Here is a 15,159-nt window from a genome sequence, read left to right as displayed (position 1 = left end):
CTCTGTCCTGCCAGTGCAGCTTGAAGGTGAAGTTGTGGAGAGTTAACCTGTCATTCCTGAAACCTTTGTGTCTGTGTGTGTTCAGCCTGTCGTAGAGGAAGTGATGCCCAACCCGCCTCCGGACCAGCCTGAGTGGGTGAGTGCAGGCCAGTAAGACTTTCTGTATTGACAAATATAGCTATTAATATACCTGCAGTTTCATATGAATGGAGTAAAATCTAATGGAGTAATAAGTTATGCTGTCATACTGTGGATCAAGATAAAACTTAATTGATCCCGGGGGGGGGGGGGGGGGGGGGGGAATTCACAAGCTACCCAGCAGAATATAAAGACATTAAAATCAGCTCCACCCTTTAGCGTCAACGTCAAAGCGACGAACGCATGAATGCATCAACAATGAGAATCAAGCGTCATACATTATTCTGCATAATGAGAGTTTTCACTTTTGGCACTTTAAGTGAAATTACATTTTGAATGTGGGACTTTTCCTTGTGACTTTAAGTGAAATTACATACACTGGTACTCTTACTTCAGTCAGAGATCAGTCGTATGTGGTCCAGGTATTCGGTCGGTATAAACCTCGTCTGGTGTTTCAGCAGTTTGTTTTTCTCTCTGTCGTTTTCTGTTTCAGATTAAAGCGTTGATTTCAGCTCCGGCGGCTGAATCGACTCCGGAGGTGACTAAGAAAGCCACAGACGAGCCGGCTGTCCCCGCAGCACCTGCGGCTGAACCCGCGGCTGCCCCAAAACCTAAACCGCAACCTAAACCCGAGCCGGACAAGGCTGCAGGAGCTCTCGGCCTGCTGGGAAAACGCACGTTTGACAAGTAAGCCCTTACAGGTCGGCTGTTTTTAAGTCACTGAGCTTGGGTGCTGAGAAAAAGTGCTCATGGTGGTGGGAAACACCCTGATTTTCTAAATTGTGTCCACGTTTTGGCAGCTTCTGCGATGTTCACCGTTCCTCAGGAAATCAAAGGCCTGTGCCTTTTGTATTACAGTCATTGTGACAGTAACAGACACACAGATTGCCATTTAATACGTGTGAAGTTACCGTCTGTCTCAGAATGAGGCAACGCAACGATGGCTGAGCCTGTGGCCCGCTGACTAAAGTACTGCAGTAAAAATAAAAGTAAGTAAGTAAAGTCAGGCCGATTATTGACGGACTTCCTTATTAATACCACAGTAGTTTGTTTTGCTGCCCCTGCTGAATTCTGGGAGCTGTAGTATTAAGCCTGACCAGCTTTTACCACCAGAAACTACAGGTGGAGCCAAATGGAGCGGGACTGAAAACATCTGGAGGGTTTGGACTTTGATATGAATGTATTGATTCGTTTGTGTTGAAGTGATGTGTCTGTGGCCAAATATAAAAAGTGATCCCTGTTTGCTTGTCAAGGTCAATACGCCTCGTTACTGAGCACAATGTCACTTCCTGTAGCTCCTACCTTTACAGGGTGTCTTCTTCTGTGGTATTGTAGCTGTTGAGAACAGACTGTTACCTGCTGTCTCTTTGTGTCCTCAGGCCTCCTCCAGGCAGGTCGATGGGGATCATCTCATTCATCGGGGTAAGAAAGCCAGCAGATGTTGTCACGTGACTGATGATGTCATCAGGTCGCATATTGTTCGTTGTGTCTGTCCGGCTCTGGCCGATCCTCCCCACGCATCGCTCTGCAAAGCCCCAGAACGTTTCCACGTCTAACTCTGTGAATTCAAGTTTTTCATCGTCCTGCTTTCACTGACGTTTTTTGACGACGTGTTTTCAGCAGAAATGCGAACGTATCGTCGTCAATTAGGTCCATATGATGAACGTGTTGGCGTACGGTAGTTGTAGCGGCCTTTGTTTTACCAGTCAGCAACGTTCATCTCTGATAGTTCTTGAATTCTCCACCCAGAGCAGGAACTTTTGGGGATCCGGGAGATAAATGTAGTCCCCGGTTCTGCTGGTCGAAACGCAGGTAAAGTTCCTGAGGTGGAAATGTGCTGCATGTCAGGCTTCAACACGGTCTGTCTGAACGACCGATGTCCTCTGAGCAAGAACATAAATGCTTTATGATTAGTCCAGATGTGGTCACTAATCAAATGTTCCTGCGTCTCCGACCCTCAGCCGACGTTCGGCTACATCGAGAGGGAAGATCTGGAGAAGTTCACCTTCAGGTTTGACGCCTTCTTTGGAAACCCCAAAGCCATGACACCCGGGGTCAGAGTTCACTTCACTGCCTGCAAAGAGAAGGTGAGGCACAGATTTCACCTTTTTAATTGTCATCCTAGAGGTTGTGTTGGCGTACGGAGTAACACAGGTTCCAGAAGACTGGGACGAGAAATGACGGCCGAGTTTTTATCGGATCCTCTCAACATCTTGACGACGCTGATGTTTTCCGTTTTGCTCATTGAATCGGCGTGACTGTCGCATCTGCGGGTTTCTAATAAGCTGTGTGTGTTGCTGATTAGTTGAAAATATTCCAGCATCTTCTTCCCATCTTGTCTTTGCTTAATTTGGATGCAGATAATGAATGAATCTTTGTTGTGTTTGTCTTGTTACGTTGTTTTACTGTAGAGTTTGTCCAAGTGAGGAATTAAAGTTTATCTCATTTTCAGGTTTCAGCTCTTTTTGATGTTCTTCTTAAAACTCAGTTGTACTGATGGCTTCTTTCTAAATCCGGTTTTAATGTGACGCGTTTCTGAGCAGAACAGTCTGATAGCGACGGATGTTAAAGTGGCTCCTGGTGGAACGGAGAACGTGGACACAGAGATCTACGAGGCGGTGGTCAGCCAGCCCATCGTGGAGCCTCAGGTCAGTTAAGAGTTGAACCCGTCGACCGTCGCGGTCCTTCCCGTTTCCTGTCGTTGACCCCGTCTGTTTTGTCGGCCCGCAGCTCGGCGAGCGTCAGTACCCCGGTCAGGTTTACGTGAACATCGGGCCGCTGAGGACCAACCTGACGTTCGACAGGAAGGACAGCACGGTGACGCTGCTGAAGAACGACCAGGTGCTCATCAACCTGCTGACCGACATTGTCACCGAGAAGAGGAGAGCCACCAACATCAAACCCAAAATCCCTTCCACCTTCGGTCACACCAAGGAGTCCAGGGAGGAGGTGAGAGCTGCTCTCTGTTCACCTTTCAGCTGCTGACATGAAACTCTCCTCTCACCAGTTTAAGAGCGGCTGAAACGTAACTCTGACTGCACGATGACCAACTTCGCTGACGGCATCCTGATTCGGTTACACATTTTGCGACACATAAACCCAAATTCATCAGAAGCTCTTTGGAAAGTGACAGCGATGATCGTTCGGTACAACCTCTGTGTTATCGGCGTGGATGGTCTTCAGCCTTTGAGCATCTGTGTTTTCATTCTCTCGCCGCAGGGAGTCATCATCAGTGTGAAAGACAGCGAAGGCGTCATCAAGTCGGACGAACACGGCGAGCTTCCCTTCGACATCAAAGAGAACTTCAGCGATGTCGAGTTCACCACCGAGGACATCAACGAGGAGGTGGAGTTCACCGTCATCACGGTGAGGACTCCGCCCACTGCTGCCACTCAGGGGCGGGGCTTATTTTTACCTTCTAGTCCTAAGCTCACGCTGAAGCAAAGACTTCCTACAGTCTTGACTTCCTCTTGTGGTTTTGACTGAATTCCTGGGGTGGAGTTGATTCTAAAGCATTGCTCTGTTTTTGTCTTGTTTTCCTCAGCTGAGAGCAGGGAAGCGGGCTATCAGGATCCGGCGGGTGAAGGAGCCCCTCCTGCTGACGCTCTGCGCCGCCACCGCAGACGCCACCAAGGAACGCGAGAACCAAAACGCCGACGGCGACAGTAAACACGAGTCTTTCGTGTCGCTCAGAGGGAAGGCCAGCGTGAAGCCGGAGCAGCTGCCCAACATGACGCTGGACGCAGAGCTGTACGAGGGCATCGTCAGCCAGCCGATCATCGAGCCCACGGTGAGAGAGACTCCACGCGAATCCCGCGGTCTTTACAAAGAGGTCGTCGTCTAACGATGAAGACTGCCTGTAACTGTTCAGCCAGTATCTTCAAACGCGTTGTGTGCTCGTAGAACATCCTGCACAGCCACAACTTCCACGTTTCTGTTCGTTCTGCTCTCAGCGGTTTGTTTTTGTGAACGATCGCCATCCCACCAGTTTGGAACTGGTTTGAAATGTAAAGTGATTCTTGCTTCTGATCGGTGACACTGCCCTCTTTTAGCCCACCCTGCAGGGTTACCCAGGTCAGATCCACGCCAACATCGGCCCCATCAGGACCAACGTGACCTTCGACCACCGGGACTGCGGCGTCACGCTGCTGAAGAACGACCACGTGTTGATCAACCTGCTGATCGACACGGTGACCAGAAAGAGGAGAGCGGCCAACATCAAACCCAAAGTCCCCTTCACCTTCAGCTACACCAAAGAGAAGAGAGAGCTGGTGAGACAGACGTTTGCTGACCATGCTTCACACTGAGCTGTCCTCTTCATCTGTGGTCATTTTACACCTGATGGGGTCTGTGCCGTGTCTGACCGCAATCAGATTATTGGATTTTTGATTGATTAACTTGATTATCCCAAAGGGAAATTAATGACATGGCCCCGGGGCCCCTTCCCTCCTACAGAGGAGCAGGAGCCACAGATTCAAAGAGACGCACATGAGACGCAGCTCGGCGTAGCGCTTAGATCGACTGTCCGACGAGAAACGTGGGACAGAGGCTGTCCTCTGCAGCTGTCCTGATGAAGACTTCATCTTGCAGATTTTCTCTGCTTCTGTCTTTCAGGGCGTCATCAGCCGTCTGGGAGCTGAAGAAGGCATCATCAAGTCCCAGGAGCACGGTGAGCTTCCTTTTGACATCTGCGAGAACTTCAGCGACACCGAGTTCGACTCCACAGACGTCGAGAAGGAGGTGGAGTTTACAGTGGCCATGGTGAGTGACGGAGACTGAAGCCCCGCGCTGGACAACAGAGGACAGGAAGTGAGTCCGTCCCACATCCTGACGCCGTGGCTTTGTGTCCGCAGGTGAAATCCACAAAGAGAGCCATCAGGCTAATGAGGACGAAGAGGGTTGAAGACAAAATCCTGGAGGAGCAGAAAAGACGGGAGCAGGAGGACAAGAGGAGGAAACAGGAGGAGGAGCGGAGGAAACGAGAGGAAGAGGGGGAGAGGAAGAGGAGGGAGGAGGAGGAGAGAGAGGTGGAGAGGAAGAAGAAGGAGGAGGTGGCAGCGGCGCTGGCAGCGGCCAAATACAAGGTGAGAAACAGACGGTAGAGATCAGATTTAACATCTGTCTTCAGATTCAGAGATGGAAACAAGTTGATTTCAGCTCTTTGTTCGCTGATGTTCATTTATTTCTGCTGTCAGTTCATGCGTTGACGTGTTTGATTCAGTGCAGCGACACCAATTTGAATTTGAGAACGACGTGTCTGTAGCGCAGCAGCTACATGTTTTCCATTGTTTTCCATCTTTGATTTTAAAGTCTGGGAAGAAGTCAACCACAAGCTGTTTCTTCAGAGAGAAGATCAAATCCGATTTAGTTTAGTTTCATTTGGTTTAAGCTTTACTTTAATCAGTGTTTGGAGGTTTACTTTCATTTAGTTTTGTTTAAGGTTGGATTTAGTTTGAGCTTTAATTTTACTTTAATTTTCTTTCGTTTGTTTTGATTTAAGGTTTACTCTCGGGTTTAGTGTAGTTTAAAGTTTTAGTTTAAGAGAGCTAAGTTTAGTTAGGCGGAGTCTGGCTTCGTGTTTAGTATGAGGTTACTTTAACTCAGTTAGATTTAAGTGAAGTACTGTAACTATGGTGAAGTCTCAGGTTGAGTTTTGTTTATGACTTCGCATTTACAAACACAAACTTTCTTATTACCACTAATCTATCCATCCATCCATTGTCTTCCGCTTATCCGGGGCCGGGTTGCGGGGGGAGCAGTCTGAGCAGGGACGCCCAGACTTCCCTCTCCCCGGACACTTCCTCCAGCTCTTCCAGGGGGATCCCGAGGCGTTCCCAGGCCAGCCGAGTGACATAGTCACCCCAGCGTGTCCTGGGTCTTCCCCGGGGCCTCCTCCCGGTGGGACATGCCTGGAACACCTCCCTAGGGAGGCGTCCAGGGGGCATCCGATAGAGATGCCCGAGCCACCTCAGCTGACTCCTCTCGATGCGGAGGAGCAGCGACTCTACTCTGAGCTCCTCCCGGGTGACAGAGCTCCTCACCCTATCTCTAAGGGAGCGCCCCGCCACCCTGCGGAGGAAACTCATTTCAGCTGCTTGTATCCGGGACCTCGTTCTTTCGGTCATGACCCAAAGTTCATGACCATACGTGAGGATAGGAACGTAGATTGACCGGTAAATCGAGAGCTTCGCCTTTCGGCTCAGCTCCTTCTTCACCACGACAGACCGATACAGCGACCGCATTACTGCAGCCGCTGCACCGATCCGCCTGTCAATCTCACGCTCCATCCGTCCCTCACTCGAGAACAGGATCCCAAGATACTTAAACTCCTCCACTTGAGGCAGGAACTCTCCCCCAACCTGAAGGGAGCAAGCCACCTTTTTCCGGTCGAGAACCATGGCCTCGGACTTGGAGGTGCTGACTCTCATCCCAGCTGCTTCACACTCGGCTGCGAACCGCCCCAGCGCATGCTGAAGGTCCTGGCTCGAGGTAGCCAACAAGACAACATCATCCGCGAAAAGCAGAGACGAAATCTGCCGGCCCCCGAACCGAACCCCCTCCGGCCCCTGGCTGCGCCTAGAAATCCTGTCCATAAAAATGATGAACAGAACCGGTGACAAAGGGCAGCCCTGCCGGAGTCCAACATGCACCGGGAACAGGTCCAAGTTGAAAACTTCCCTGACAGCGGGTTCCGCCAGACGTTCCCAACAGACCCTCACGGTACGTTTGGGTCTGCCAAGTCTGTCCTGCTTCTTCCCCTGCCAGCGAATCCAACTCACCACCAGGTGGTGATCAGTTGACAGCTCAGCCCCTCTCTTTACCCGAGTGTCCAAGACATACCGCCGAAGGTCAGATGATACGACTACAAAGTCGATCATTGACCTCCGGCCTAGGGTGTCCTGGTGCCACGTGCACTGATGGACACCCTTATGCTTGAACATGGTGTTCGTTATGGACAAACTGTGACTAGCACAGAAATCCAATAACAGAACACCACTCGGGTTCAGATCGGGGAGGCCGTTCCTCCCAATCACACCCCTCCAGGTGTCACTGTCACTGCCCACGTGAGCATTGAAGTCTCCCAGCAGAACAATGGAGTCCCCGGTTGGAGCACTTTCCAGTACCCCTCCCAGGGACTCCAAGAAGGCCGGGTACTCTACGCTACTGTTCGGCCCGTAGGCCGAAACAATAGTGAGAGACCTATCCCCAACCCGAAGGCGCAGGGAAGCGACCCTCTCGCTCAGCGGGGAGAACTCCAACACATGGCGGCTGAGCTGGGGGGCTATAAGCAAGCCCACACCTCGCCTGCGAGCCCCAACCCCAGGCCTGGCTCCAGGGCGGTCCCCGGTGACGCCAATCCGGGCGACGTACGCTTCCTTGATTTGATGTCTTTCATAGGGGCTTTTTGAACTGCTCTTAGTCTGACCCGTCACCTAGAACCTGTTTGCCTTGGGAGACCCTACCAGGGGCATTAAGCCCCGGACAACATAGCCTCTAGGATCATTCGGGTACTCAAACTCCTCCACCACGATAAGGTGGCAGTTCAAGGAGGAGATTACCACTAATCTGTACAATTAATAATGAAAAATGTCATTAAACATGCGATTAACATTGAAGTAGAAGCTAAAGAACTGTTTGGTTGACTTAAGGTCTGTCCTAAATGTTGCCCAGACTTTTTTTTGTCCTCATTCACTTTAAAAGCTAATGTTTTAAGTCTTTTTCCCCAGAATATCAAGACTCACATTGAACAGAGTGCCAGTTTCTCTTTTTATCCATTTCCAAGTGCTTTTCTTCCTCAAACAGACTGAAGTGTTTGTGACTTCTCGCCGTCTTCTGTCCTCCTGTCGTCCTGCAGTGGACGCCGCTCGGCTTCAAAATGAGAGACCCCGACACGCTGGAAGACATCAGCAAGGAGCGATTTGAAGGCACCGTCCTCAAAGCCATTTCCAAAAACGTGAGGAAGATCAAGAAGGAGCCGGAGGAGGAGCGAGGAGGAGAAGGAGGTGCTGAGGGTGGACAAGCTTCCCTCGAACAGGTACAGAAAGAAATGACTGCAAAAGTCTTGAAAATCCTGGAAAGTTCATGAGTTTGGGATATTGTTTTTTCCAGGCCCGAAGAAAGAAAAATCTAAATAATGTGTGTCACTCGGACGAGTTCAAACGCTGTTCAGACATCCACGACCAGAGAGGAGCGTTACATTCACAAAAATAGTCTTTGTTATACCAAATCTAACTTTATTGAGTGAGAAACGGCTTCAAGCACAAGGGACAAGTTGGTTGATACTCAACACACACACACAGACACACACACACACCACCAAGATAGTGGCTCATCATTCATAGACAAACCAGAAACAAACAAACAAAAGAAAATATACTTCGAACTCAGCAGCTGTGCAGCAAATCCCTGGTCGGATTCCCTCGGCTACCCTCCTGAAGCTCTGCAAACACACATGCCTGCAGCATCAGACTTACAGCATTCAAGAGAGAGAATAAAACTCCCTCCAATATAAACATACATGAATACAGTGAATTACAGGCCCAGCTTGACCAACTGCCCCACACGGTCAGTTCCACCTGACTTTGTAATGTATTCAAACATTATGAAATATATTTATCTTGCAGGTCAAAATTAAGGTGGAGAAAATGGATGAAGATGAGACGGAAGGGGCAGAAGGAAAACCTGAAGGAGACGAGGAAAGGAGGGAAAGACGGAGATGAAAAAGGAGGATGAGGAGGTGAAGAGAAGTCATTGTGCTGATGCTGGAGGTGGAGCCGCAGCAGGGGGCAGAGCCAAAGCAGACCCAGAGATGGGTCGACTGGTCATGACCATCGACGGTCAACAGAAACAGCTTCCCTTCGGTCCCAATGACCTGCTGACCAACGGCACCATGTTTGATGGAGACAAGGTGAGAGGATCGTGTTGTGTCACAAGACTACTGATTTCAGGGAGGGGGGCATCAGGTGTTACAGCGGCACACAGAAGAGACCAGATTAAAACAAAAACAGGGTGGAGAGCATGGACTCGTTTCCCCTCAACAAACGCTGAAGGGTGGATGTCATCATTAGTCATTAAAGAAAGGACAGCTGTGAGATTTTTTTCCACTCAACAATGCTTTGTCTGTTTGTATTTGAAGTTGTTGTTCAGCAGCTTTCACTTTTAGAGAAATGAGCAGCAGACGGTTCTTTAGTTCTTGATTTCTGATCCTGAGCTGTGTTTGATCTGTGAAGGTGCGTTTCAACATCGCCACCCATCAGGTGACCAAAGAGGAGCGAGCAACCTACGTGGAAATTCTCCCCGACTCCTTCGAAGAGTCCACCGAACAACGTCGACACGTAAGGCTTTTAAACGACCGTCTCCTCAGTTTGTTCGTCGTTCAGTAAACGCCAAACTGGGAGCAGATGTGAATGTGGACACCAGCCAAACCCTGTCGTGTGTTTTAATCGTGTGTCTTTCTAACCAGGGAATTGTGATCGAGTTCTCGGACGACTCGGGGCTCATCAAGTGCACTCAGAACCCTCAACTCTACTTCCACATATCAGAGGTGATGGAGAAGAAGAAACTGGAGCTGAATGAGAAGGTGGAGTTCAGCGTGGTCCCGGTGAGTCCTCCTCATCCTATCCTCTTTGTCCTTTTTAATGAGACTTCTGATTTGTGAGGCGTTTTTACAGGGGGTTTAGCATTAAAAAGAAACTTTGCAGAAAATCAGATTAGATCAGGACAAGAAGCTCGAGCGTTTAGATTTTCATAAGCAGAACTACTGACAGCATGTGGCCGCAGGTGAGTCAGAACCAGTACCAACCATTAGTAATAATGTATTTTATCTTAAACATTTCGCACTAAAAACACGTTTATCATATTTTCTCCAAGCATGAAACTGCGGACGGGGGGAACCAGGCCATCAGGATAAAACGTTTCACAGAGAGAGTTTTCCTCCCCGTTAGGAAATTTTGCGGTGTTGGAGCCAACAAAGGAAAGGTAAGGAGAGGTGGATTTATATTGCTCAGTTACGATGTGGGACGAAATGAAGATCTTGCTGTTTATTCATTTTTTCAGATGATTACTATTCTCTTTCTAATATGTATTTGTTTCTTTTGGTAGATGACCATCAAGCTGACAAAAGCTTCAGAAGACACTGAGTGAGTTATGAACCTATTTATTGGTGTTATGTTTGAACACAGTCAAGTGTGCAGAAAGTCATGACGTAAAGATATATACATACAGATACACATACATACATATACATTGCTGCTATAGAAGATGTCGAAAAATGCGCACTTTGCTAAGTTATTCAAATAAGCTGAACCTGTGTTACATACTTGTGACATTTCAGGAAAGATAAACCAGAGGCAGACAAGCTGAAGGCGGTGGTGAAAACTCTCAGGAAGCAGGACAGCGAGACTGGTATCAGCAGAAGGGATCACAGTGCCACTCGGCACAGACACGGCCGCAGCAGAAGTAGGAGCAGGAGTCAAAGTAGGATTCGGGCCAGGAGTATGAGTAAAAGTAGGAGCAGGAGTCCACCCAGAGACCAGTTTGGACGTGTCCTCAAAAGGAAACGCAGCACCAGCATTGACCGTGACCGTAAAAGCAGCAGGAACAGGCGGAGCCGAAGCAGAGAAAGGTCAAGCAAGCGCACCGGTAGCGCGGCTAAGAGCCGCAGCAGGAGCCGCAGCCGGAGCAAGAGCTCCAGCAGGAGCCGTAGCAGGAGCAGGGAGAGAAGCAAGGACAGGGCGGGCAAGAAGAGGAGCAAAATCAGCAGAGAGCGCGAAGAGAGTCACAAGAGGAGGAGGAGGGAGGTGAGCCCTCCTCACAGCAGACGTGTCGGAGTCATGGACGACGAGCTGGCAAGGAAGAAGCGGGAGCTGGAGGAGCTGAACGAGATGATTGCTTACAAGAAGTCGTTGGTGGACGTAGACCCTGGACAAAGGACCTGCATAGACTACGACCATGGCAGGATCGCCGTCCCGCTGACTGAGTACAGACCGGTCCGGTCCATCTTGAAGAAACAAGCGGAGGGACCCGAGTACCACCATCGTCTTCCTCAACCTTATGACGATCGTTATTATGACCGGCCATACAGTCCTTACCAAGATAGGCGGTACGGCGACCACTACAGAGATCCGTACGCTATCCGTCCTTATGGTGATCGCCCCTACGGTGACCGGCCCTACTGTGATAGCCCTTATGAAACTCGTGTTTATGGTGGCCCTCCATCTGCCAGCCAGCGTTACACTGATCGCTACGATGTTTATGACGAACCTTATGATGATCGCAACTACGATCCAGCGTATGTGGACAGACCGTACGATGATCCATATCGGCCTGTCAAACAGATCCTGTCTCCTGAACCCCACGCTTCCTCAACTTCTTCTCATAGCGGGCAAGTTTCTGCTGCCCCCACCCAACTTCCAATGACGCATAGTGTTGCCACTTCATCTTCTCAAGCCCCTTTCAGACCTCCTTCTCCAACAGAACCGCCTCCAAGAAGCCCGCCTCCAAGAAGCCCGCCTCCAAGAAGCCCGTCTCCCAAACTGAAGAGCACAACGCCACACCAATCAGCTGAGAAACCACCCCTGGATCGCTTCCTTGACATGCTTAATAAAAAGGGGGATGCCGAGAAGAAATCAAAACCGATTTATGTGAATGATGATCTTCTGCCTCACGAGCGAGCGCTTCAAGATGGCAAGGGGTTCTCTCGGATTGTGGGATTGGCTCACAAGCCAGCCGGCAGCAGTCTAGCACCAGAAGGGGACAAGAACCAACTAAGCCCTAAACGGTCGTCAGTAGAGAGGACAAGCGAGGAAGCTAAGTGCAAGACAGAACCCTATGACAAGATCCAGAGTCTACTCCGTTCGATTGGCCTGAAGCTGAGTACAGGAGATGTGTGCAAACTGGCGAGCAGAGCCCAAGAGAAAATCTACAGCCCAAAGTCCTCATCTGCAGAAAGAGACACTTTGTCATCCCCACAGGAAGAAGCGAAAAGGAGTCAAACCGGTTCTGTTGTCTCGGATCGCATCCATTCCCCCTCTCCTGCCAGGTCCTCTAGTTTAGAGCCACTTAGCAGACATAAAGCTGTCTCTGAGTATGATGGATTTCTGGACCAGCAAGAGTTGGAGGCACTAAAGAAGGCGCAACAACTGCAGAGTGTTGCCAAGACAATGGGCAGCACACCCACCACCAGTGTGCCTGTGAACCCTCCTCCTGGGCCTCCGCCTCCTCACTACCAACATGTACCCCAACTGATCAACTGGCCCCTTGGAGTCACTACCCAGAGTCCCCCAGCCCCGAACTCCACAACCCTCAGCACGGCCACTCCGTCTCCTCTTGCAGCTGGTCAGCCACCCCAGAGATTTGGACCCACTGCAGGACCTCCTCCACGGCAGCTCCCTCCAGGGCCTCCTCCTGGACCTCCACCCCGACGCCCCCCTGGCCAACTTCCTTTTACTCCACCCTCCAGCCAGGCAGTCTTTCCTATAATTGGCCAGCTTCCTGCAGCTCCAGCCCTGAATTCCCACAGTCCTTTGCAGACTTTCACCACTGCTGCAGTTACATCAACACCGGAAACATCAAATCCTCCAAGCGATGAGCAGTCAACCATATCTACGACAGTGGCCAGATGCCTGAAGGTCATTGAGACGGTGAAATCTCTGAGTGTGCAGCCGCAAGGCAGACCGGTCAAAACAGTTCAGTTCAACTTACCCACAGAGTTTCCATCAGCTTCCAGTCCTCAGACCTCAGCAGAGACAGACGACGACATCAGGACCAAACAAAAGGAGAAGGTACGATCAGCATTGGAAGTGCTGTATTCACACATTAAAACAATTAAAAGTACGAGAACTTGTTAGGAAGAGTGTAGTTTATTGCACAGATGAGAAGGATGTGATTTTTGACACAAAGTGCAAGTTGTTCCCGTTGGTTCCTAAAGTACAATTCCTACGAGACAACAAATTATTTGTCTTTGAAACACACAGTTTTGTTTTCGTACCCGTGTGTTTTCCCAGGTGATCTAGACAGACACTAGCACACTTCATCAGGTAGAAACCTTAGACATGGTGGAACACTGTCATATTGCAGCAGCATAGGACAAAGCCTTGACAAGTTTTTGTTTGTGTCTTGTTTATTTTGCAGCTGGATTTGTATAAACAGATGATTTTTGAAAAGAGCGAGCGGCAGTACAAGGAGACGCTCGCTCCCCACAAGAAAGGAGAGAGGAACAAGGATGGTGCATTGATCTCCCCAGGTATCAGACCTTGATGAATTACATATCCATTAAAGTGAACCAGCAACCTTTGAATTCCAGGGATTTGTGAGTTAAGCAGTCAGTCAGGTCATGTTCTCGGCGTGCTAGTTCTTCACATGCATAAATACATTTTCATGGTAACCTTCTACAGCTGCATGCCATTTTTATTACTTTTAACCTTTAAGACAATAAACGCTCTGTTTTCTTTTGCCTTTGAGTAGACAGGTACTTGAAAATGCCTATAAAAGGTTAAAATAACCTCTCTCCCTCAGACAGTTAGCCAGGCATTGGCGAGAAACCCAGAGATACAGGATTAACCACATCACCGAAGATGTGGTCGAAACATTAAGAGGATCACCGACCAGAAGTATCGCAAAGTTTTGTGCGCGACTAATTAAAGTATGCACGTGATTAACAAGGCCTAATTCGCCCTGTTAGCAGCTGTCATAGAGACGGTGCTAAACTAGATCTGTGCTTCTCCATCGAGATGGTCTTGCGGTCTCTGCGTAGATTCCTCACGAGTTCGGAAGTGATTTAGAATTCAGCATAGGATATCTCTCAGTTGTCTTAGCTCCACCACGATGTTTCACAGTTGCCTTGAGCATCATTTTGGTCCACCTTTTTTCACCTTGTGACAGAGATCGCCAATCGCATTAGGGTTTGTCCAGGAAACGGTTTTGTTAGAATGTGTTTTTCGAGCCACTCTTGTTATCTCCCAGTAGCTGCCACACGTGGTTGCATTATTAAGGAGTTGCCTTGACATGGAGCAGAAAACCCTTCTTTAAGGTTACCGACATGTCTTAAGTGAATTGCAGCGTGACAAAAGTCAGTCGCTCTTCTGCCACGCACGTTAGCCGAGCCAAACGGTTGGTCCCAGCAATCAAGACGAGAAGCCGACTGAAGCTGAACTCCGCCAAGTAATGTCTTTTTCTTTTCATATGGTAACTCTCATTGGTATCTAGCTTGAACAGAGTCAACTTGAGTCCAGAAAGTATTACGTTGTCAGGTGAGATTATGAGAGGTTAAGATAGACTTGCATTTAGTGTCGATATTGTTGGAAATTGAAGTAAACAAAACTGTGAAATTGATGAAGCATTTGATGCCAGCTTTGATACCTCACAGCTTTCAGTAGTTGATACATCAGATCCATTTTGGTTCGAGCCAAAAATGATTGAGGTATGATACCCAGCCCTCGTAGATACATGTATTTACAACGATACTTCTCAACCAAGGTAGTTTTGCTACGTTTCAGTATACTGTTTTTAGCTTAGATACTGTTACACTCAGTGATCACTCAATGGGTACATGTTCCCAATTTGATAAACATCTTCCTTTGCCATACAGTGGGTCTCTTACATGAAGGACTGCCGAAGGGAAGCTGGTACCATATCAAGATTGTCCAAAATACAAGATCTTTAGTAGTTTTGGATGGATGCAAAGTCCTCCATCGTGAGAGGGGTCAAAGACGAACATTAAGATATGATCAATCTCGGCACATCAGCAATGTAAAGAACCACAAAGAGGATTGTGTTCAGTAGCCATCGACAATTCTGTCTTTGAGTTTCCTTGAGGAACAAAAGGTCGAAGCCACAGTAGTGTATGGTCATTAAAACTGACTAAAAAGTTAGGAACCACCTCATGATCCAGTAGATTTACCTTCATTCAGTGTGCTGGCAGAAGTAATTTCCTGCACAGGAATCTCTGAACTCTTCCTCTTTTTTTTTTATTGAAGTGAGTTTACAAAGCTGCTTCTGCTTGTCCTCCTCTGTCGTTTTGTT

At 48.8% G+C, this 15,159-nt stretch overlaps 1 protein-coding gene across 2 annotated transcripts; it reads left to right on the top strand.

Annotated features, from left to right (window-relative positions):
* The first annotated feature begins 89 nt into the window (after positions 1-89).
* On the top strand, positions 90-8,999 carry LOC139340827 (cold shock domain-containing protein E1-like). 2 transcript variants are annotated; one of them, XM_070976819.1, is made up of 13 exons: positions 90-136; positions 632-825; positions 1,518-1,560; positions 2,100-2,225; positions 2,682-2,786; positions 2,869-3,087; positions 3,358-3,504; positions 3,683-3,928; positions 4,191-4,409; positions 4,753-4,899; positions 4,992-5,222; positions 7,994-8,173; positions 8,763-8,999. In XM_070976819.1, exons 1-13 carry the CDS (start codon positions 104-106, stop codon positions 8,856-8,858), a joined length of 1,986 nt encoding a protein of 661 aa, XP_070832920.1. In that variant the 5' UTR covers positions 90-103; the 3' UTR covers positions 8,859-8,999. The 2 variants fall into 2 exon arrangements, with proteins under 2 accessions (XP_070832920.1, XP_070832919.1); XM_070976818.1 differs by having other exon boundaries at positions 2,679-2,786.
* The last annotated feature ends 6,160 nt before the right edge of the window (positions 9,000-15,159 follow it).

The sequence above is a fragment of the Chaetodon trifascialis genome, chromosome 13 (assembly GCF_039877785.1).
Source record: "Chaetodon trifascialis isolate fChaTrf1 chromosome 13, fChaTrf1.hap1, whole genome shotgun sequence".
In the NCBI taxonomy this organism is placed as follows: domain Eukaryota; kingdom Metazoa; phylum Chordata; class Actinopteri; order Chaetodontiformes; family Chaetodontidae; genus Chaetodon; species Chaetodon trifascialis.
Note: the sequence above shows the minus strand (reverse complement) of the source record. Positions and strands in the feature narration are given on the sequence as shown.

Excerpts from the sequence above, each read along its gene's own strand:
- LOC139340827 (XM_070976818.1), top strand. The coding sequence starts at position 104 with ATGCCCAACCCGCCTCCGGACCAGCCTGAGTGG. Across the intron at positions 3,088-3,357 it reads CCAAGGAGTCCAGGGAGGAG|GGAGTCATCATCAGTGTGAA; the intron begins GTGAGAGCTGCT and ends CTCTCGCCGCAG. Across the intron at positions 8,174-8,762 it reads GACAAGCTTCCCTCGAACAG|GTCAAAATTAAGGTGGAGAA; the intron begins GTACAGAAAGAA and ends TTTATCTTGCAG.